The 24469-nt window shown below is 40.6% G+C and overlaps 1 protein-coding gene across 1 annotated transcript in view; it reads right to left on the bottom strand.

Moving 5' to 3' along the window:
• LOC139721911 (breast cancer anti-estrogen resistance protein 3 homolog) overlaps positions 1–24469 on the bottom strand; it is a 61044-nt gene that overhangs the window by 5564 nt on the left and 31011 nt on the right. The window contains exons 3-7 of the mRNA XM_071633236.1: positions 15678–15801; positions 12842–12947; positions 7450–7477; positions 5010–6488; positions 1592–1692 (exon numbers count right to left, since the gene is read on the bottom strand). Of these exons, the coding sequence (XP_071489337.1) occupies positions 1592–1692; positions 5010–6488; positions 7450–7477; positions 12842–12947; positions 15678–15801 (1838 nt within the window). The remainder of the gene's footprint in view (positions 1–1591; positions 1693–5009; positions 6489–7449; positions 7478–12841; positions 12948–15677; positions 15802–24469) is intronic.

The following is a 24469-nucleotide window of genomic DNA, read 5'->3' as shown; positions in this document are numbered from 1 at the left end:
TCCCATCTTGCTTGTCATTTTGCCTCTGATGAAGATTCTGCTAGGATCGAAAGCTCAGGCCCCTTTTGACTCTAGATAGATATAGAAAGATAATTAATACTCAAAAGAGAAGAATGTAAAAACATTTTAGAAAAGTCTAAACATTTTCAAATTTCATGCAAATTACACATTCTCTTGATGTTTTCTTCTGAAACCTAATAAGGCAAACATTATTCTCCATGACTTCTGGAGAAGAAAGATTACAAAGCTTGTTCATTGTCCAACATACATCTGCAGAGATTTTGATATTTTCATTCTAACAGCATGATCATTTTTCTACAGTGACAGCACAAATATTGTTTTAGAGCTCCCATCTAGAAAAGGTAGCACATGGAATTGTCTAAAACTTTCAAAAGTTCAAAAATCTTCAAGCGCTTGTCCTCAAACTTTCACTGAGTGTTTCGCATGATATACTGTTGTATTTGCTGCATCCAAATAATAGGGGGTATATGCTCAGAGACATTAAAACAGTCTGTTACTTCTGAAGCATCATAATATTTTTTTTAAATGTGTAGGACTTGGGCATGGTCACAATCTTTGATCAAGAGTATATGGATAATTGCACTACGCTATTGTGACCCTTCTATAAAGTAGCTCTAAACTGATGATGTAGAAGGCACAGAATCAGCCAGCAGGCTGAAAGTAAGACTAACTCTGGGGCTTGATGATCTTCATCTACTCACATTATTACCAATACCATTTTTTCTGGGGCAAGGCCACTTTAACACCGAGACCCTATAAAATTTTCATGGGCATAAAAAAGGGAGGAGAATTTGTCGAGGACAGCCCATGGATTTTAACACATAGATGCCTTGGCTGTAGAACACTGCATACAAAGTGATACCTATAGTGCTATTAAGAGAGGGGAGAATCCAAGAGTTGACTTGATAACAATACACAAACCATGGGAAAACTTCCAGTGAAAATTCCAACCATTACAAGGCCTTCATCATTACAAATTGACTGTTATTACTGCCTTTATCTACCTACTTAGGGGAGAATCTAATAATTGACTTGATACAATACACAGACCATGGGAAAACTTCCAGTGAAAATTCTGACCATCACAAGGCCTTCATCATTGCAAATTGACTGCAATTACTGCTTTTATCTATTTACTTTTAATAGGGGAGAATCTATTAATTGACTTGATATACAATACACCGACCATGGGAAAACTTACCAGTGAAATTTTGACCATTACAAGGCCTTTATCATTGCAAACAGATTGCTATTACTGCTTTTATTCATTTTCTTATTTATCCAGTTTATTTTAAAAAGAACCTGGCCACTCCTATTCTCAACCCAGAAAGCCTTGATACAAAAAGTTAATAACTGCAATACAGTGAATATGAGTGAAAACAATCAAATAAAACAAACATCACACAGTATGCAGACAGAAGGTATGATTTAAAACTACAAGGAGCCCATGTTTTGTTCCTTGTTTTTTACTTCCTCTTTCTGATATTTGGTTTTGCAAGGAAGTCTTGGCTGTGCTCTCAGAGATATGAACTTAATATTAAGTCTATAAGAGTTGAATCCATTCACTGACCGTTCCAGGATGTCCTGTCGGAATCTCGTTCCGTGCGGCAGGCAGAGGAGCTCCAAACCAGGCATTTGGTTGTTGTTACTGCCATGACCTATCCTACACACCTGCCGAGGAAAAGATAATTGTTGTACACTGGTTACAGGGAAATGAATTTTCCAGCATTCCGGTTCCTGCAAGCATCTAGGCCTATACGTGGGACTATCAAGTCACACCATCTTCACAATAAATATTATGCAGCCTGTACAATCAGTTCTGAAGTTTTCATGATTAGCAGCCATTTGTATAGTATGTGGTGTGTTGTTTTTTTTCTTATAATCGTTTTCATATAACAGCAAACATGTCCTTCCTCTTCATGTACACATGTATGGACATGCTCCTAAGAGTTGCATGTAACTCAATTTTGAATTCACAATTTTCAACAGCTAGAGAAGTTGCATTCTTGACATAGAAAACCTTTATAACTTCGGGAAAGATAATATATTGTATCACGACACAAAAATTGGAGCTTCTTGTAATTGTTACAAAAAAATTAGAGTTTTAAATAACCAACCTTCATATTTAACTGGTGTGACAAAAATCATTTGGTTTACATTTAAATACAGACATTTTGTTCATGATATGAATAATTTGTAATATTGAAGAATTAAACTTTGGATTTCTTTCAAGTACCACTCCCTGTTCTTCCTCCTGATCGAGAATCTGTGAAATATTTTTTTTTCATGCATTGAACAGAGAGCATGAAATTTTGGAATTTCCACCAACTGATCACACAGAATCTCAGATTATACAGAAGGTTACCAGATATCTGCAGAATGGGACTTGCAACAAATCTTCAAAAGCTTTATAAGGTCATTCTATCAGTTGAAATACATTGTACACACACATGAACACTCATATCACGAAGATCAAACAGTCTGTAATATGCAGTCGATGTAATATGTATCCAAAATCATGATACATGTTGCTTTGATGAATCTAATGTAGGGATCTTTGAAGGCCCAAAAGCAATCACTGGTATCAAGAGTGTTTTTTAATCGTTCTCATATTCATTCATTCCACAAACTTTGAATCTTGCAGAGTTGGTTAGAGTCAAGTGAGGCAGAGGTTTTATACTCCAAAAGTAATCATTTCACTTTTTGAAAATTTACAACTTAACATTCCAGAATAAATTGGCAAAATACAATGTATCAGGATGAATTACAAAATGTCACAAGACTTTTGTAATGGCTGGTAGTAGACTATCAAACACCTATAGCACTTCAAACTGACTGCCTGGGTCATAGAACTTTGATCATGAGGTCACTATCACAAGCTCTCCTGCATTGCTTCCCCCACAGAAAATGTCATTTTACACATTTGCTGCAGAGAAATGTAGCAGCCCAAAAAAGGAGAAGAAGCAGAAGAAAAAAACAAACAAACAAAAGACGAGCATCTGCTTGTGTTAGGAACATAGGAATTCACAAAGAATCAGGTCTCTGATTACAAATAATTTCTGATCCCAATTTGAGCGAATGGATGTTTACAAACTGGCGCAGTCTCATTGGGCCTGCAGTTACAAGAAATGTACGCTCTAAATGGGGCTTCTACATTGTCTGACTCTTGCTCTGATGCGCACAACCAAAAGGGTTCATCCTTGTTCAAACATTTCCTTCACAATGGGGCTATTTACAAACACCATAGATGGTAAGGAAGGTGCGACCTTGCGTTTCACTAAGGCTGTTTGCCAAGTCTGCTGCAGCAGTAATGTTTAGCCTGGTACAATGCAAATGTATTTAAGAGCTCTCGGGCAAACATGGTGTCTACTTCACAGCTCAACAATGACACAAAGTCCTGTGTACACATGTTCATTAATTTGATTATTAAACACGCAATGTCTCACACATCCGCTGGCACATATACACACACAGACACGCATCATGGTAAATGTTACTTTTTATATTCATTTAGTGGGTTTCTAGCCACACATGAACTTAACTTATCATTATTACTACAGGTAAGTATTATCACTACTTTGTATCTGAAGCTTTTGCCAGATATAAAACTCTGTGTTAAAGGGACTGTACAGTACTGGTTGAGGTAAGGATTCATGTTTTGAACATTCCGAACTGAGATAATGAAAAGCCTCTTATGAAATATGAAAAAGCATGTAATTTTAAGAAGGATTCAACATTTATTTGATGAAAATTGGTTTTCAAATGGCTGAGATATCCACAAAAGTGCTAATAATAAAAGGCGACATGCCCCAACTTTATTAGTATCTCTTTGTTTCACCTTGTTTTTGGATATCTCAGCCATTTCAAAACCGATTTTCATCGAATAAACTTTTGATACCCCTTAGAACTGCATGCTCTTTCACATCTCATAGAGTGGTTTCTGAATATCTCACAAAACGTTAAAAGCTAAATCTGCACCTCAACCAGAACTGTACACACCCTTTAATAGAGTGTAAATATATCCGGTGCATCTTTATGTCCCACCATACAAGGTGAAGGAAGCATGAAACGTCTTTGACCTAATCCCCACAAACTTGAAGTTCTCAGAGACTTTGTACAGGAACCAACAAGTTCCTAAAGGAGATGGGTTAATACCACTCAAAATGTGGGAAGGAGGAGATAGTCATTTACACCAAACATGATATTAAATTCATTCTTGCACAAATCAAGACATGAAAACAGACATTAAAGCTAAAACTTTTTGTATCTCTTAGTCTCTGCAAGATCCGTCAGGACTCATACACATTTGCAACGTACACAAGGACATGAGTTTATAGCATAAATTGAAGATCAAAGCATTGGTCAAGTGTGCTCCTTATTATTTGTCAATGAATTATGCAGGTTCTTTTATTATCTGTATATAATTAAATTCCATCCACTGGAGATTGCCATACAGTATTCACTCAGTAAAGTCCCAAGATGCTATGACTTGTCTACTGAGATATGACTTCCCTGTTTTCATACAAGAATGCTCTGTTGAATTCCTGTTCCGTGGTTTGTACCCTTGTCAGGGATAACTAGAAGCAGGTGTGTCTATTCAGCGTGTTTGCCAAACAGGGTTGCCCAGGGCCTACTTGTGGTAACTCTAGACTCTGGCACACATATACAGGAAATACATCTGTTTATTGGTATTACACAAAGAAGAAGATCAAGAAGAAGAGCCACCACATCAGTAAAATTGCTCACCCGGGTCAACTTGGTTGGACCCCACACAATCTCAATAAATCCATTGATTTGCACTGAATTTTATAATCCAGTACAAACTTCTTACGAAACACGTTATATTCTGCACCATATATAAAGCTATCAGCAATTTTTCTCACACTTCTGTATTTGCATCCTGATCTATTGTGAACAGAGAAGAGGCCAAAGGGAAGTGATGGAATATCTTACCATTGTCATTTAGCAAAGATAGATGGTTTATTTACCTGTGTGTCAACCAGAGTGAGATGCCTCGCCAGTGCAAGTGGATTCAGCTCAAGGAGCATGCGCCTGACAGTGTCCATACAGGTCTTGTCCAGGGGTTTGCTTTCCGCTTCCAGCAGTGAACTGGTAAAATCCTGGGGCTGGAACACCGACTCCGTCTCCCTGACTGGCAGGATCGTTTGCAGCGTGTCCGGGATCTTCTCAAGGTGGTTTGGAGACACACGCTGGGCCACGCGGGAATAGTCGCTGTCCAGCACAGAGAATCGCGTCCCGGATACCACTTTTTTGCGGGGCTTGACATCCAGGCTCTCTCCGTCCACCGTGTCTGTCGAGACTGGGGGTTGGATGATTTCAGCCGGGATGGGTTTGGAGTCCTCGTCATGGAGCATGGTGAAGCGGACCGGAGTGGGTCTATCCTCCACGTCATCAAGAGCATCAATCTCGCTGTAGATGTGTTCTCTGATGGGTGGCTTCATAAGGGTGTTCGTCTGCGAAGGTGCAAGCGTCCCAGATGGTGGCATATCCCTTACCCGGGAGTCTGTCACAGGAGACTCTTCTGTTGGCACACTGGGTTCCGGTCCGTCCACAACACCTGGCACCTTCCCTGTTGAAGGTGTGCCGGGAGAGGTGTCATTGCTCACCCCTGGCATAGTCCCCTCTTCATCAGAGGCAGAGGTGTTCAGACACGGGCGGGTCTCCGCATAATCGCTCTCGATGGGAGCGTAATCTCTGCTGGGACTCAAGATGGGCTCGCTGCCCGTCCTGACGTGGATCACATGGTCTCGCATCGCGTGAGCGGGGCTTGGCCTGTGCGTGGGCGAAGTCCGTCCAAGCAACGGCTGGCTGTCGGCACGATTCACACTCTGCTTCTCCCCACCACCATTAACGATATGCAGCGAGGCGGGGTTGCTCCCCGACCTCTGCCGCAGGGGGTCGCTCCCATTCATGGACCCCCTGCGCGGGGTCACAACTTTCTTTTGCAATGTACCATAGATGTATGACGCCGGCAGTTTGTTCGTTGCAGCATACCGGCTGTCCGTGTAACTGAGGGGTTGAGTCCTGTTGATGGGTCGTTGGCTCACGGCTCCCGATGCCAACGACACAGGCTTACCACTCCCTACATAAAATTTAATGAGTGATGGTATAGTGTCAAAGCACTCTTTCTCAAACTGGTACTGAACACTTGCATAGGGTGAGTGGGCCTTGTGGACCACCTTGTTGATCACAAAGTGCATGGGGGCGTCCTTCCACCGAACAGTGAGCACAAAGTTCCCTGGCTTTGAGATGGAGTCCCTCACAAGGAAGTCCCCATTCTCGCAGATCAGCTTCTCCGCCTTGTCACGGCTGATGCCGCCATGGAACCAGGCGTGGCTCCGGATGTCGTGGCTCGGGAGCTTGAACTCCTCTTCCAGCTGCTTGCGGAGGTCTTCCGGGGACAGGTCCTGCAGACTCATCTTGGATCGGATGGGTGAGGGCGGGGTCTGAGGAAAACCAGCAAGAACGTATGAATGATAAAGAATGGAATGATGCAAAGCAGAATGAGTTCAGTATTTCCTAACAAATGCATGCAAGAAATGTATTAAGTACTCATAGGCCCGAATTCACGAAGATGGTACGAAATGACTGATTTCATAAGGGAATAGGCCATGCGACACTAGGCGCCTCATACAAAAAGTTCTACAGTCTTTGTCCACGGTTTAAACCATAATTTATATTGTACCACCTTCTTGAATCCGGGTTATAGAGTACCAAAGTGTGGTGCTTTAGCCATTTATCACCGTGGAAACTGGTTCTATACAATGTCACCTGGCCAAAGTGTTATATGTTGATGCTTAGTTACAACCCAAACTATAACAAAAGACTGACATAATCACTTCACTTCTCTATAGTCCTTAAGAAAATGTGGGTAAAGCAGTTATATCCCAAGTACATTGCCTGGGCTGACATTATTCACACATCAAAATCACAGTTATTTTATGTACATGCATCTCATTTGGCAGAACTACTTCCAAAGTCCGGAAACTTTACTATTCCTTTGCCAGGGTGTGGAAATATACTCCTCTTCTTCCTTTTTGTTTTTTTTTTTCAGCGAGACTTGGCTACTCTGCAATGACTACCACAACCAGTGCAAAGATGGTGTAAAGAAATAAGAGCTGCTATATCACAGAAGTACTTCAAAGATGAAATAAAAATTTCACATTTTAGTGAATTATCTCTCAATGTATGCTTGTTTTCTGAAATATGTTGCATATTATTAAAAAAAAAACATGTTACAGAAGGGATCACAAAAGAGAGATTGGTCATCTCCTAAAGACTCTTGAATTACTCTGGACAGCTGAACCAAAATATCAGTGGTTTAAAGTCATATAAAGGAAATTCCCCAGATAATGGTCACTGGAGCATAACAAAGACACCGTAGAAAAGGATTGATTAGAAACTCACCCTACTGAGTTGGTCTTCTGGTATTGAGCTGCAGAGAAAATATGCATGGAAGAGAGGAAAGAGAGAGAGAAAAAGAGTTATTGTAGGTGTTGAGGACCAAATGGTATACAAATCGCAGCACATAAACTAATAATCGATGTCTACCAAGTTACCTGCGACAGGAAAGCATACGTGACTGCAAGACATTCATGGCTAGGACATCAGCAAACAGCTCACTTGCCGAGATCAGATTTGCAGATGTGCGCCGTTCCTCTCCCCATTCCAACTCTGGTAAACATCAAAACAACAAGAAACACTCTGGGAACTCAAAACGACATCTGCATTTCAATCCCAACAAAACAGAATCAAAGGGAAAAAAATGGTAGAGGAGAGAACATCCACAGGTATATCTGGCCGTCTCTGGCAAAAAGAGTCACATCTATGACACGAGGTCCAAATCATGAGACCCTGAGAAACACGAGAGCCAAGACGATAAACCCAGACAGCCCGACTAAAACTCACAGTCTCGTCCCTCCTTGTGAGAGCTTGGTGCTCCAGAGCTAACGGGACGCCACATACACACACACACGTGCATCTGATTTGGTGGAAGCCAGTAGTAGTCAGTCAATACCACGCAGCACTGGTGATCAGATGAACTTGAATCTGGCCTGTGACTCAGCTCGGCTCGTCCCGTTAAGAGAAACACCACAACAGTCATCGATCGTTGCTGGTGGTATGACCTTGTCTCAGCAGGATCAATCTTTCCCCCCTTTACTGGCTAGTCTTGGTGGACCTAACTCCTCTAACCCGTTTATCTCCTCTGATCATGCAAAAGCTTGCAGACGTCATGGCTACAGTTGCTATGGCAACACTATTGATGATCCTAACACAAGCAACTCCAGTACAGATGGGGCCTACATGCAGAATTCAGCAAAATAAAAAGAACGAAACTGAAGGCTGATATGACAGGATCAATGATAAGGACACAGGAAATCTCCTTCAATGCATCAAGCAATACATGCAAATCTCTTAATGTCTTTAAAAACAAATTAAAAATTGTGTTCCTGTTGCAACAGAGCTTAAATAACAATGCACTTGTCATAACTTGGTCAGAAGCTGTAGAGGTACAGAGAGATACACAATGGCATTACGCAAGACCAAAACAACAACCCCAAAAACCTAAGACATATCCACGCCATTGGGGAGCATGCAGTGCAGACCAACAAGACTAGCTGTACAAAGTGGAAGTACGTAATACTTCCACGATCTCCCCTGCCATTACACCTGTAAATAGGACAACTATCACAGATCCGGAATGCCGACTCCCTGTGAGCGACCCACAGAGTTGCATTCCGATTGCCAACTTTAAAGGAAGTCTGTTTGTGTCACAGAGACCGACGACCAAACGGAGAAACGGATCATGAATTGGTTTCCCTCTGATATGATTGGTCAAAATATATGTTATTTGATTCGTATGGAAGAGGTGATACCAATTCCACATTTCCACAGCTTCAAAGAGATTGGACTAGCAGGTATTTAGTTGACCATCATTATGCTTACTAATTTTTTCACTTAAACTATGATGACTAATTCTACTACAACTACTACAAATACTTTTACCACTTCTACTAATATTGATAATTCTAACTCTACCACTTTTACAGATCGTATGCAACTACTTCAATAATCTACTACTGCTAGTACTGCTACTACTGCTAAGTTACTAAAGTACTTCTCAACTGGTGTTTTTGCAATGGAAATGATCTCTTCTTACAGTGGCTCCATCACAAGCAATTTGATTCTCTCTCGGAAATACTATAATCAGCTATCTTTGGTCATATCTGGAACAGTCTCCAATACTACAGAGACAATCTCCACGAAACTTTAAGTTTGCTTGCTTTCACTATTACTTCTACGAACAGCCACAGCAGGTCAAATAGCACTTCACCCACGCGCACCCTCATAACATATAACAACCTAAAATTGTGTCAATAAGGGGCAATACTGCAAAATTATGGACTTTGTACGACCAGCCTACTGTACATGCAAACAATGCAAAACAAATAAATCATAATACACTCCTACATTCAACTTCCATTTTAACATAACCACAAACTCATCCATATTTCCTCTTCCGGTAAAAAAGAACAAAAAATGTAGAAGTCTAGTCTTTTCTCCATACCCAAATACGATAACTGTCAGAATCTTTTTTTTTCTTTCTTTCTTTTTTACTTTACTGCACCGAATATCAGCAGACAATGGTATCTTAAATCTTTAAGTCTACAATTACTCAGTCCTTTTTCTTAAAAACAAAATCAAAAACAAAACTTAAATCAACGGCTACATAAGACATTTTATTAACCCCTAACATATCATTTAATCAACCACTGATTCCATCGTACTGTTCACTATTGTGTACTCAAGATCATTTTGTACAATATTTTGCTACTTTATTTATGCTATATTTCCATTGTGTACTCAAGATCATTTGGAATTTTATCACATTTTTTTCTGCAGAAGAAAAAAAACCGGACTTGAATTGAATCAATAGAATCATCACAGTTGTTTAACATTTACACATCAACAGCGACAGACTTACAACAGGGAGATGGAAGCGATGTTGGGAAATGAGGGAAGGTTAAAACTTGTTTTACATTCTTCTCATCCCCCCTCCATTCCCGTCTCTCTTTTTCGCTCCTTTTTCACCACAGGCTCGAGCAGGGTATTTTCACTGCTAAAATAATATTTTTTTTTTTTTTTAAACCTTGAGACCTTTATAGCAAAGCAGCCACAGATGAAACAGAGCCTAGTGAATTTAAGAGAACAACATCCGGTATCATGACAACATGTAAATACTGCTCAAAACAATTATTTAGGAATTCTCCATTATAGTACTAAACTATAAAATAGCAGAAGGCATCATCTGTCAGTAAAGGGTAAAAGATGACATAAAACTATACACAAGTTTGACATATACTGTACATGTACATACCACTTCAGTACCTACATTGTATTAGGATATTGGTGTATCTTATTTACCACTTTGTAATTTCTTTATTCATAACCACTACAGTCAAAGTGACTCCATTGATCAAAATAATTAGATTTTACACCTACATGTAGGAGTCCTGGGAAATTGCTACCGACAAACACATACAAGGATATCTTGATACAATAGGTGTGGCAAATTTGATGCCATCCCTCTTCAATCTTCCGACTGATATATCTCCCAAGCCCCCTACAGCCAATGTTCACACCTTCATCTTATTGAGCATTTTCACCATGAAAAGCTATTGCAGTATCATGAGGTCACATAATGTGGTTGTCCATATGAACCACCACAAACGGAGACAGAAACGATACAAAACAAGAACGAACCCTCTTACATACCATCACATCCCTATACAATATACAAGAGTATTTACAATTGAGCACCCGAGTTTTTAAGAAACCAATAAAGGGTGTGTTCTAAGTAAGTAATAAAATGTGCTCCAGTACGGACTAGATTTACAAAATTGTCTATACCTGTTTGGGACACTGTTCTCAATACACTGTGTTTCGTTTTCTTTCATTTTACTGGTTTCAGTTCAAGAACTTCTGAGAAGATAAATCAATCAATCAAGTCAAATAATCATGTACCCCTCCCAAGTCGAAAGGCCATTGATTGATTCAAGTTTTGGGGTCAAACTAGACGAGTTTAGAGTAGTTTGAGACTAAAGAATGACAGAGGGGTAAACAAGAGAGGTTCAGTGTGTTTGTTCCATTGAACTGACGTCAAATCTTCTTTAGATCAATGCAGAGATGTCCCTCTTTTATAAGCCTAAATCAAATTAATGGGAAAAAAAAAATATATGCTTCCTCAAAATGAGAGATAAGGCATGAATTGTGTGAATGAATGGTGTGACAAAGACAGGGGTTACAATCATATGTTCATTCTGTCTGCAATGCAGATGTGACCAGAAGGTTGAGGTTTGACAATTTCCTAGGTAAAAGACCATCCCATGGATATAACACTAAATATTGGGTAGATTAGGAAAGAGAGTATTAGATTACATGATATATCAAACATGCAAACTGATTTACAGGGGGATATAACATATTATGTGGTGTGTTCCTATTTCCTTTCTTGTCTTTTTCTCTTTTTTTTTTCGTCGTTAAGAGCATATTACACCAGCAGCACGAAAAATCAGCCTACTTTTGATGCCATCAATCTATGCACAAGTCTGCGACTGTCCTTCTGTGAAAGGAAAAGGGAAGATTGTTTTGTTGTTGTTTTTTATCCCTGTTTGAAGATTCAATACTGTCATTGGCACAGTGTAAATATGCATGCAATTATTACAGCCTACCATAATTTTGTTTTTCTCTCATGTTCCCCTTTAAACTATTCAAACAGCAAAATACAAGGAAAACAAGTTGCCATCCATGGAAGAATGGGGGGGGGGTGATTTAAAGAGATTTTAACTGTAAGCAAAATCAATCAAAGAATCCCCCAATGTCCTGGCAGAAAAGCTGGAAGACCACAGGGACTAGTCATTAGTCACACTCATCATAACATGAAGTAGCGGAACTAATTGATCATTGTCGTTCACGAAAAACCAACCCTGGAGGAGAATTTATCCCACAAATATTTTTCCCTCACAACCAAAGTAGCACAGCATTTGGCAGACATTATGTAAACGTTGACTGGTTTCAGACACATGACACAAAATTCCTAATCAGAATAAAGTTTATCACATGACTCAAGAAATGCCACCAACACAGCGCAGCATTTGGCAGACATTATTTAAAAGCCGACTGGTTTCAGACACATGATACCAAATTTCTCATCACAATAAAGTTTATCACATGACTCAAGAAATGCCACCAACACCTCAATGACCAGTGAACTGAGAAACTTTCTACTGATACAATCTCTGTTTATTATACTGCAATGAATACTCATCAATGATTAATTAAAATGACAAGCAACTAACAGTTTGCATATTGATAGTAATTACATGTACTGTATATTCAATGATGGTGATGACAACAATAACGGTGATGCTAAGTGATCACAATAATAATGGTAATAATAATGATAATAAAAAGATAATATCATTATTATTACTGTTATTATTATTATCATTATTATTATTATTATTATCATTATCATTATTACTATTATTATTATTATTGTTATTATTATTATCATTATTATTATTATTATTATTATCATTATTATTATTATTATTAATATTATCATTATTATTATCATTTAGATGATTCTAAAAGGAGGTACATATTACAGTGTACTTTGACACCTTAAAACGGATTAACTGTCACTGTTATTCGAATGGGCACAACTTCTTTTTTAATTTTTGGCCAGACTCTTTGCTGAAATCTACTGTCTTCTTATCAGTGGTCAAACGCTAACCTGTATCGGCAGAGCCTAGACGGGGACGGAGGTAACTGGCTAGCGGAGGTCACTATACTCCTGGGTGATCGCGGTGGGGTGGACGACAGAGGCGGAAGAGCAGCACCTGGAAAGAGATTTGAATGAAAGAAATTAACACAGTTGTCAAACTGTTGTGAAACACACACACATACACACACATATACATATACATACGCGTCTATGGTGGAAATCGAGGACATGTTTTACCCACAAGAATTTCACCACATAACCAAGGACCTGTGTGTAAGTAGGAATCTTGTCAACCGAGGACTCATTTGTATATATTACCATACAACCGAGGACCAACAAACATGTACCCCTAAATGCAAAAGCAGACCGTCTGGAATGGTCTGTAATGCGAGGACATCCTCTGTTCGCTGGGTGTCCTCGGTTTAAATGTAAACTTTGTGTGTATGTCCTCATTTTCCACAATGGGTAAGCGCATACACACACACATTGGTTCATATTTAATCTGTCCTCTAATTCCTGTGCAATATTTCACAAACTACTCAGAATTCAAGAAATATGAGAAGTTCCATTTTGCCTCTACAGTAATGACCAACTTCATCCTCTAAGAACCACCACTGTAAAATGCCATGGACAATACATGCCAATAACTCGCTGGTGGTGATGTCAGCGTTAACACTGCATTAAGTCACAGTTTTCAAGACAGACACATTTATACATAAACACAGCCGAAGTCAGCACACAGGGCTAGAGTTCTTACTCAATCATGAGAATGGTCCACACAAAATCTCAAATGAAACTGTAATGTTACCTGCATATTTTGTGATTTTTACTGGCAATGAATCAATTCTTATTGATCAAAACCCTCACTCTGAATCTAATACCATAAATCAGTCATTTTGCAATCTCACACATTGGCATTAACAAAACTCATGTCTATCAGCAGGTTCTCCTTGATATTAGCTTGTAATCTCAAACCAAGACGATGAAAGAAAATCTATTTGTTTTGATACCGGAGAATGAATCAATTTTTTAATTTACACCATCCTCCATAAGAATGATATGCTAAAAGATGCCTTCTACCTTGAATACTATGATAAATTCTTTCAGTGCATTAGAAGGAAAACCAACATGATAAACCTCTATAGTGAAGGGACTTATTAGATGAGTTTGGTGACTATTAAATCCCTTTTCGGCCAAATTTCCTCTGAGGCAATTTGCTCAGCATCCAAAATAATTTGCCCTGAGACTGGGGAAGCTGGCCTGCATGTTCTCTCTCCGCATCTGAGCCTGTCATTGAAGCCACGAGGGAGCAGAGAGCATAATCTTCCTAAATCTTCAGGGGGTTACTTGGAAACCCCGGGGACCGTTTACCCGAAGAAATGTCCCGCAACATCCTGACACCCTTGTAGGATGAGAGACAGGAGGAACCTGTAATAACCTCTCCACCCAGGCATACAAAGATGCCTCCCATCTTACACCCGTTGAGAACAGGCTGATTTTGCTACAACACGCATTTCCCACAGACGCTTGCCCAAGTTTACACGGGACTCATCCTCAACGGCTTAAGGACAGACGGCCTTTTCACGCCTTGGAGAATATCGACACCAAATTGGCACATACCAGCAATACTGCTGCAAAAATATTGGTATGTGCATTACAATGCATGATTGATTCCAACTAGTATTTGTCCTCCTTGTTGATCCTACTAAAAGCTCAATTAAACTACTGTAAAACATGATATATTCGCGGCATGAATTTTTCGCGAATTGGAGCCGACAACCTTTTTCGTGGCATGGAATTTTCGCGAAATGCCACTGGCGTTCAATGCGTATAGTGTACACAAGGACTTTCGCGTGCATTTTAATTTCGCGAATCTTGGCGCTCGCGAAATTCGCAAAATTAAAATGCACGCGAAAATTCCTCGTTTTACAGTATACTGCCTCTTCTCCATCTCATCCTCATTTGTTTTGCAGACTAAGATAACACAAAAGGATTACATAAATACGTCAATATATTGTACTACATGACATGAATTTTCCATATTCTCACTTTGTCTGAAAAAATAAAGTAATACTAATAAAGAAGTCTTCGTCATCAAATTTAAGCCGAATTGTGAAGGATGTGTTTCTTTTGTGAAGACATGAAAATGACATAAAAGTCATATTGGATTAACAAAAGGCTTGGAGTGATGATAAAAATGATGGCTTCCTGATATATCAAAATAGATGTAATATTTTCAAATTAATGAATTCTAGTATCGAGTTGTTTTTATAGCAACTGACTGGCGAATTGCCTTTCATCAAGTCAGACATAAATAAGCTCTGTTTATAGTTGTGACTTTGTTGTGACTTCTCAATTTTTCCAATATTGTTTAATCAGTTGATTAATCTTTTACGGGCTTTCTCTCAATTTGACCTCTGCGTTGAGACGTCTTCTCCTTCGGAAGATCTGGTGTTCATCAAACAAATCATCTCACACTTTTCCGAATATCCTCTCTAAGGATGCAGACGAGGTAAAAATGTCTGTTAAAGATAATACAGTGCAGCTGATCTTCATGAAATCATTATGCATGCTTTTTACCATGTAGATACATACTTTTGATAATTGAGGAAAAGCATGTTTCTTTGACAGTACTCAGCTTCTCCAAGCGGGGAAGGTGAAACAGAATTTTAGTCTATAAACAAGTTCCTGAAGGAGAAGATTATTCACGTTGTACAGAAATGTGAAATCTCAAAACTTTGTAACTTCTACCATGAATTGCGCCCCTAAATATACACCTTGTTGTTTATATACTCTCATTCATACAGTAAATACAGCAGTATGTACATATGTGTGCTTTCCTTACCAGCTATGCTAGTCCTTTTCAGCTTTTCCCGAATGAAGACGAGGTTGGATGCCAATCTGGCGCGGTGCGCACCATTGCGTATTCCGATGTCCAGCAGATCTTTCTCGCTCCAGTGCAGTAAATCCTGTACAGACGAGGGGCAGCATACAAACACACACAATCAGAATAGGGCCCAAAATTATGCAAATGTCACTCGGCTCTAGTGGCTGACCAGAATAATTCATAAACAGTGCTGAGCTTTGACTAGAAAATTATATAAATAACACCGAGCTGTGACAACATCCATACATCATGCAGCTCAACCAGAACACAGACTTAGACTGACAGTTACTAAAGCACATTTTACCCCTATACCACCATACCAAGGACCACTGCAATGCAAAACAGCATTGTTACACTCATCTGGCCTTTCTATTGTGAGCCCTTTGGAAATCCCTTCATTGTTTGCAGTGTTGGGTAAGGCTAGACAGAGGTACTTGTGTAGGAATGCACTTTAGACTGCTGCCTTCTGCAAAACAGTTAATCTTCTGGAACACACAGATATGGGGCAGAGATTACACATTAGTTTGTATGCTGTGATACATTCCTTCACACAAAAGTATTTGATACTGTCAAAGAGTCAAGCAGACAGATCTGCAAGGACAAACAAACATATATAATCAAAACTGCATTGTATTCACATCACACCTGAAAACAAGATCCCACCTAGGGCCCACCTAGGGGTCTTGCGTTCATCCGTGTATCGCAAGTTCACCTTCCACGCATTCATGCAGACTCTTACTTCAGAACGTTGCAAACTTGGGGGGGGGGGGGGGAGAGGGGGGTGAATGTAACTTTGAGAGCTGGGGACATGTAGACCGGGGGCCCAGAAGATTTATTCAGCTGAAAAGGGTCACACTTTTTAATGGTCTCATCATATAAGGATGTGTCCAAGGGTCAATAAAATGAATTGCTGGCAAGTCACATCCTGTACCGTAAGGCTAGGGACCACAAAAAGGGACCCCGAAAAATGGATTTATTCAGCCGAAGGGGGTCACGGACAAAAGTTGGTGGATATTGTTCCTTTGGGTGTACTTATCATGAAAACAGCAATGCCAGCTATTTTATCCTGTACGGGGCCCCAGACAGTAGCCCCAAAGGGCCCCACAAATATGGTGTTACTCAGCTGAAAAGGGTCACGGCTAATTTCTTTTGCAATGGAAGTAGTTCCCATCAGAGATATCCAAAACACCAATGCCAGCTATTTTATCCAATACGGGGCCCCAGACAGTAGCCCCAAAGGGCCCCACCCCCATAGGCCTACGTACAAACACACACAAACATTGATTTTATTCAGTTGAAAAGAGTCACGGCTAATTTCTTTTGCAATGTAAGGAGTACCAATCAGAGATATCCAAAACACCAATACCAGCTACTTTATCCTGTACGGGGCCCCAGACAGTAGCCCCAAAGTGCCCCCCCCCCCCCATAGGTCATACGTACAAACACACACAAACATTGATTTCAATCGTGCAGCTGAGAAGAGTCACGGCTAATTTCATTTGCAATGGAAGTAGTACCCATCAGAGATACCAAGAACACCAAAGCCAGCTATGTTATCCAGTACGGGGCCCCGGACAGTAGCCCCAAAGGAGCTCCCCCCCCCCCCCCCCCCACACACACACACATTAGTTTAATTCAGCTGAAAAGAGTCACGGCTATTCTTTTGCAATGGAAGTAGTACCCATCAGAGATATCCAAAAACACCAAAGCCAGCTATTTTATCCTGCACGGGGCCCCAGTCAGTAGCCCCAAATTGCTCCCTCCCCCCCCCCCCACACACACACACACATTGATTTTATTCAGCTGAAAAGGGTCATGGCTACTTTCTTTTGCAATTGGAAGTAGTAGGCATACTCATCAGAAATATCCAAAACACTAAAGCCAGTTATTTTATCCTGTACGGGGTCCCAGACAGTAGCCCCGAAGTGCACCCCCTCCCCCCAACACACACGCACACACATACACACACACACACACACACACACATACACATTAGTTTCATTCAGCCAAAATGGGTCACGGCTAATTTCTTTTGCAATGGAAGTATACCCATCAGAGATATCCAAAGCACCAAAGCCAGTTATTTTATCCTGTACGGGGCCCCAGACAGTAGCCCCAAAGTGCCCCCCCCCCCTCTCCACATACACACACATACACACACACACACACACACACACACACACACACACACACACACACACACACATTAGTTTCATTCAGCTGAAAAGGGTCACGGCTAATTTCTTTTGCAATGGGAGTAGTACCCATCATAAAGAGATATCCAAAATACCAAAGCCAGTTATTTTATCCTGTACGGGGCCCCGCACAGTATAGCCCCAAACACGGGTAATTTCTTTTGCACTGGAAGAAGTACATGTACCTGTCAGAGATATTCAACACACCAAGGCTAGTTATTTTATCCTGCACTGAGCCCCAGACAGTAGCTTCACAGTGTCCCATCCATTATACATGTACTGTAAATCAGCTGAAAATGGTCTTACAAATTCTTTTTTAGCGTTAATATCAGGGCCTACTGAATAGAGATATCACAAACAATAAAGCAAGTCATCTTATCCTGTATACGGGGTCCCATAGGTTACAGTAGCAAAACACTCAAGAAATTTGCAAAGGAAGCATACTTCTGTATAGTGCACAACTAAGATGACCATATTACGAAAACCAGTCATTTCATCTTGTACTGGGCCCAGGTTACAGTAGCCATACAGTGCCCCTCCCCCACATAATTATTATGACATCATTTAGCTGAAAAGAGTCATAGTTGTTTTTCTTTTACAATCGAAGTAGGCCTTAGTTTACATCATAGATACCCAAAACATCAAAGCCAGTTAGGTTTTCCCAGCCAATTTCGCACTTTTGTTGGTTGATTTGATAGAAGGTTCGAATTCGTAAAATGGGTATTCAAATTGGCTGGTACCCTACGTTCATTCAAATTCGCCTTGACTTGCCGAAAAGGGTATTTCAGCCATTAAATTTCGCGAAAGACAGTCAAATTCCAAACGTGTTCATTCAAATTCAAATCATGCTATTTCTTTGTTTCAGATCGTTTTAACATGTCTTTCTATGTGTGTTTTCGTTTCATCTATGAATTACTGTTATAAAGCAGTAAAAGTATCATATTTCTTATCTAGTATAACTGGATTTGGTTGTTCTGTAACCAGACTGGTAACGCTCCTTCTCTTTCATATACATGTCATTATAGGCCTGTACGTGTACCAGTAATGCAGATTAACTTCATTTTTTATAGTCATGACAGCACAATAGATACAGACGTATATCTCTAGAAGACATAGAAAGAATTATTTAAAAAAAAAACATTTGAGGATCATAACCTTGACTTCTTGGAACTGGCCGACAGCTCGTAATAAAGCGCTCGTAACGGCCAGATAATTTGTGGCTTCTTACTTCTTTGGATTCAAAAAGCACGTTAAAAAAATGGTGTCAAAGTCTCTTAAACGAATACGAAAACATGAAATGCTATGATGCTTACAAAACAATAACTACGATGAAAGAAAATAAGGAAAGAGGCCAAGCATGAACATGTCTGTTTAATTGACTGCAGAACATGTTAAATTAGATGGCCAGAAATCAATTTGAATGAACGAGCGAAGCATGTAATCACGTGACTATATCATTATGAATTTATGAATGAACGGATAGTGGAATGGTACTTGTCTTATATATGGATTTCAGTTGAAAAAGTGTTATTTAGAATAAGGTTAGAGGTAATGTGAATGTTTCAAAATAAATTTGAATGAAGAAATTAATATGACATTGAACTACCATGTCATCTAGGCGAAATTTATGCTAAATTTAATTCAACATTAACAACATTCAACATTAAAGAATTAAAAGAGGTGCGATATTGGCCCGGATGCAGGGCCCTTGACAGGTATAGCCCCAAGGTATTCCCACCCCATATGAATTAAGTGTTTTTAGGTGAAAAGAGTCATGTATGCCTATTTTCCTTGGCAGCTAGTGGAATTAACAGCTGAGATACGTAAAACACAAACCCATCCAGTTAAGGGGCCCCCAGCCAGTAGCCACTATCAAGATCTGCATCCCGATCTATTCAATCTGTCAGATCGGGAGAGAGCGGCAAAAGTGTACGGGGACCGGGAGCATCGTAGCAGCAGCGTTTGGGTGATGGGGTTGGATCTGGCAATTTCACAGATCGGGAAGAAATTTTGAACTGGTTCAAAATTTCTTCCTCATCTCCCCATCAAGATTGACCTATTTTGAATCGTAGCTCAAACGGGGAGAGAGCAGTGACAGTGTAAATACCGCGGGATGAGCGTAACAATTCCAGGTTTTTCTGACCGTAGTAACAGCGGCACAAGAACAGGAAATATAGTCTAAACTAGACACCGACGACATGGTCCCGCTGCTGCGCCGCTTTCTTGATCAAAGCACGACCTTCCCGCTTTAACGACGCTCTCACTAAGCCCCCGTCACTAGAGCGGATCGAGCCAACGAATGCCCAGCGGATCCGAAAATTTGGACATACGCTCACATCCGTTGCTCGTCGTTCGTGACCCGCTTGACGTTCGTTGTATCCGCTAGCTGTTCGCAGAGATTCGCAGAGATCCGCCGGAGCAAAATTTTGATTTTGGACATGTCCAAAATCTTGAGCGGATGACGAACGGCATGACAATCCGCTCTGTGTTCGCTGAGCATCCGCTGATTGAAAGTTTTGGTCGCTCTGCATTCGTTTCTCATTCGTCCGCCGTTCGTCCAAATTCGCCCAGCAAATGTGCACAGCAACACACGTTAATCAAACGTAGATAAAAAATAGATATCATATAATAATGATAATTATAATTATAATAATAAGAAAAAAAGGGTCTTATTTGCCCAGGGTAGCCTCTTCAGTGTTGTCACTGCTCTACCAGAGGGCCCTGCCATTATTATTACCCCAGCGTTGTCAGGTACCCATTTATACACTTGGGTCGAGAAGAACATCGTGGGTAAAAAAATCTTGTCCACTAGGCGGGATTCGAACCCGGGTCCTCGGTTCGGGAGTCGGATCCACTATGCCACAGCCCCCCACATGACATTTCATTATACGTATTCTGACATTAAGTAATAAGAGAACATTATTCTAAACCACTGCTACAAAAGTCAACCTGTAGTAAATGGGAATCTCTGAATGGAAATTGGGAATTGTGAAAGTTCGACTCCAGTTGGAGGCACCAGACGCAATGGAGGATGTTGGACTACCAACATCATCGTCACGTGATCATCAGAAGGAAGTACACTTGTAGGGAAATCTTGAATGAGTGACATCAGGAGTACTTGGTGGTTACTTCGGCTTCCTTCTTTTGGGGGCCATTTTCACAGTCACAACTATCTAAAAAAGAAGATCACTCCAAAATCTTCGAGTGATCCCTGAGGTCACTCCAAAATTAGTGAAAATGAACATTTTCACTCCAAAGTCACTCCAATTTCACTCGAAACTCACTCTTTTTTTATTTACTCCTTCATGAGTGAACAATTTCACTCTTCCTTTTTTAGAGAGACAACATTACTTGACACTGTCACTGCTCAAAATGATTTGGTAAAGTGTGCGTCATCCGAGATCCGTCACGTAATTGCCGCAGTATCGCTCTGCATATGTTGGGCATTCGCTGCTCATTCGCTTTGTCCGCTCAGCATCCGTTGGATGGATTGTACGCATTCGCTTTCATTCGTTACTTTATCCGCTCGTTACACGATCAGCATATGCTCATCATTCGTCAGGCGAACGTTCGAAAACCACATTTTGCTTGCGAATTCGAGCGGATACGAGCGTATCTGGACTTTGCCAAATTTTGCCCATCCGCTAGGCATTCGCTGATTTATACGCTGTAGTGTAACGGGGCCTTTAGTTCTCTACTCTCGTATAAAATCAAGGCCTGTTCCTACGACGCTTCATTCCTGCTTCGATAACGCTGTTGGCCACTTTAGCTACGCTGTTCCTACGCTTTCCCAGACTCAATTATGCATGCAATTATTCGATACGCTGGAAAATGTTTGCCAGAACAGCAAAACTGATGATGATCAGGAGGACGCGTTGTCGTTGTCGCGAAAATGAAGACGAAGGAGCGCATATTTAAGAAGAAGAAGAGATGCAAACAATAAAGAGAATAAAGCAAAACACTTTGGAGCTACTGTCTGGGGCCCCGTGCAGGATAAAATATCTGACTTTGGTATTTTGATATCCGATGGATACTACTTCCATTGCAAGAGAAATTAGCCGTGACCCTTTTCGGCTAAATGAAACCAATATATATATATATATATATATATATATATATATATGTGTGTGTGTGTGTGTGTGTGTGTGTGTGTGGGGGGGGGGGCACTTTGGGGCTACTGTCTGGGGCCCCGTACAGGATAAAATAACTGGCTTTAGTGCTTTGGATATCTCTGATGAGCACTACATCCTATTGCAAAAGAAAGTAGCTGTGACCCTTTTCAGCTGAATAAAATCAATGTGTGTGTGTGGGGGGGGGGGGGGGAGGGGGTAAGGGGGCAATTTGGGGCAACTGTCTGGGGCTACTGTCTGGGGCTACTGTCTGGGGCCCCATGCAGGATAAAATAACTGGCTTTGGTATTTTGGATTTCTCTGATGGGTACTAATTCCATTGCAAAAGAAATTAGCCGTGACCCTTTTCAGCTGAATAAAACTGTTGTGTGAGTATGTGTGTTGGGGGGGGGGGGGGCACTTTGGGACCACTGTCTGGGGCCCCGTACAGGACAAAATAATTGGCTTTGGTGTTTTGTATGTCTCTGATTGGTACTACTTCCATTGCAAATGAAATTAGCCGTTACTCTTATCAGCTGAATAAAGTCAATGTGTGTGTGTGTGTGTTTGTACGTAGGGCTTATGGGGGTGGGGCACTTTGGGGCTACTGTCTGGGGCCCCGTGCAGGATAAAATAGCTGGCTTTGGTGTTTTGGATATCTCTGATTGGTACTCCTTACATTGCAAAAGAAATTAGCCGTGACTCTTTTCAACTGAATAAAATCAATGTTTGTGTGTGTTTGTACGTAGGCCTATGGGGGGTGGGGCCCTTTGGGGCTACTGTCTGGGGCCCCGTACAGGATAAAATAGCTGGCATTGCTGTTTTCATGATAAGTACACCCAAAGGAACAATATCCACCAACTTTTGTCCGTGACCCCCTTCGGCTGAATAAATCCATTTTTCGGGGTCCCTTTTTGTGGCCCCTAGGCTTACGGTACAGGATGTGACTTGCCAGCAATTCATTTTATTGACCCTGGCCACATCCTTACATGATTAGACCATCAAAAAGTGTGACCCTTTTCAGCTGAATAAATGCTCTGGGCCCCCGGTCTAATGGTGTCCATTTGCATATTCCATCACACTCGTACAAATAGTTGCCAAATACACTGTACATAGAAAGTTTGACAATGCAGTTCGAAAAAAAAAGAGACCTAGAGCTCTATCACTTCTGATTCTAGAGAATAATATTATTGAATATTCCTTAATTTGGGAGGTTTGGGCCCCTGGGGCCCCCAAGGAAAGCAAGGTACCCATTTAAGCAAATTGAGATCCCTTTCCCCTAGGAATGCTGCCTGCCAAGTTTGGTGAAAATCAGTCATGACGTTTTCAAGAAGAAGATGAAAATGTGAAAAGTTTACGCACAATGCACGATGGAAGAAAAGCGATTGCAACAGCTCACTTGAGCCTTTCATCCACCTAACCATATCAGCATCAAATTTCTCTTTTTAAAATACTTACACATGTACGTTTAATATGATGATTTAATAATCCAATTATGTATGATACATATGTTCATCTCTCAAGTATTTGTCATTATCGAAGGCTACATTGGGTATTTGCCTCCCGTAGACCACCCACAAAGATTCGCGCAGCTCTCTTCCAAGTGCAACATATTGATTCGCCAAAACTTCCTGCTACCCTTCCAACCTTGTACATCACAATTCTTTGAACCATGACCACAAGTGCACTATACAGGACTTGGATCTCACAAGAGATATTTCACACACCTACACACACAGAGATCATGTAAATCATACGGCATGAAAATATAATGACATCAGCGTATGCAAACAAACTCTACAAGATCAGTGTCTCAGATCACTGACTTTGCAGCATATATGTAAAGAGGCCATTTAAGGCTTTGTATCATATTCCTCAATACCCTGTTTGGCATGTTTGAACAATTTTTTTTTCACCCCAGACATAAAATATTTGGGGAATTTTGCCCCCTTCTCTTTTTTTTTTTTCTTCTTTTTCCTGCAAGTGCACCTCACCTCTCAGAAAATGACTTCCAAGTTTACAGATCCGCTCAACTGTTTCAACATCCGTTTGCTCTAGCCGTGTGTGCTGGAACGACAGGACTCCCACTATAAAAAGCTCACCTTCTGGATGGAAGACTACACATCAAAATCCAATGCCTGGGCTTGAGCTATGTAAGACATACGTCCTTAATTCAGTATTCCACTTCCAGTTAAGAAGCATATACTGCAAGGCTTTAAAGCCTTTCAATGTCCAGCTCTCAGTTTGTATAATCGTCCTTCCAATGGTCTCAACAGAATCCTCTATTCTATCTCACCTCTTATACATGCACGGATAGGTTCTCTTTCTGCCTTAAAAGTTAAGTGCTAGTCTTCTTACAAACACTAGACAGGGCTATTTGTCATATCCTTGGATTAAATACATGCCATTCTAACATGTATTTAGTCTTTAAACTGACTACAGCTAC

This window comes from Diadema antillarum, unplaced genomic scaffold, assembly GCF_040938485.1.
Source record: "Diadema antillarum isolate AM-2024a unplaced genomic scaffold, OU_Dant_1.0 scf00000151, whole genome shotgun sequence".
Lineage (NCBI taxonomy): Eukaryota > Metazoa > Echinodermata > Echinoidea > Diadematoida > Diadematidae > Diadema > Diadema antillarum.
The sequence above is the reverse complement of the archived record's forward strand: the minus strand, read 5'-3'. Positions and strand labels throughout refer to the sequence as shown.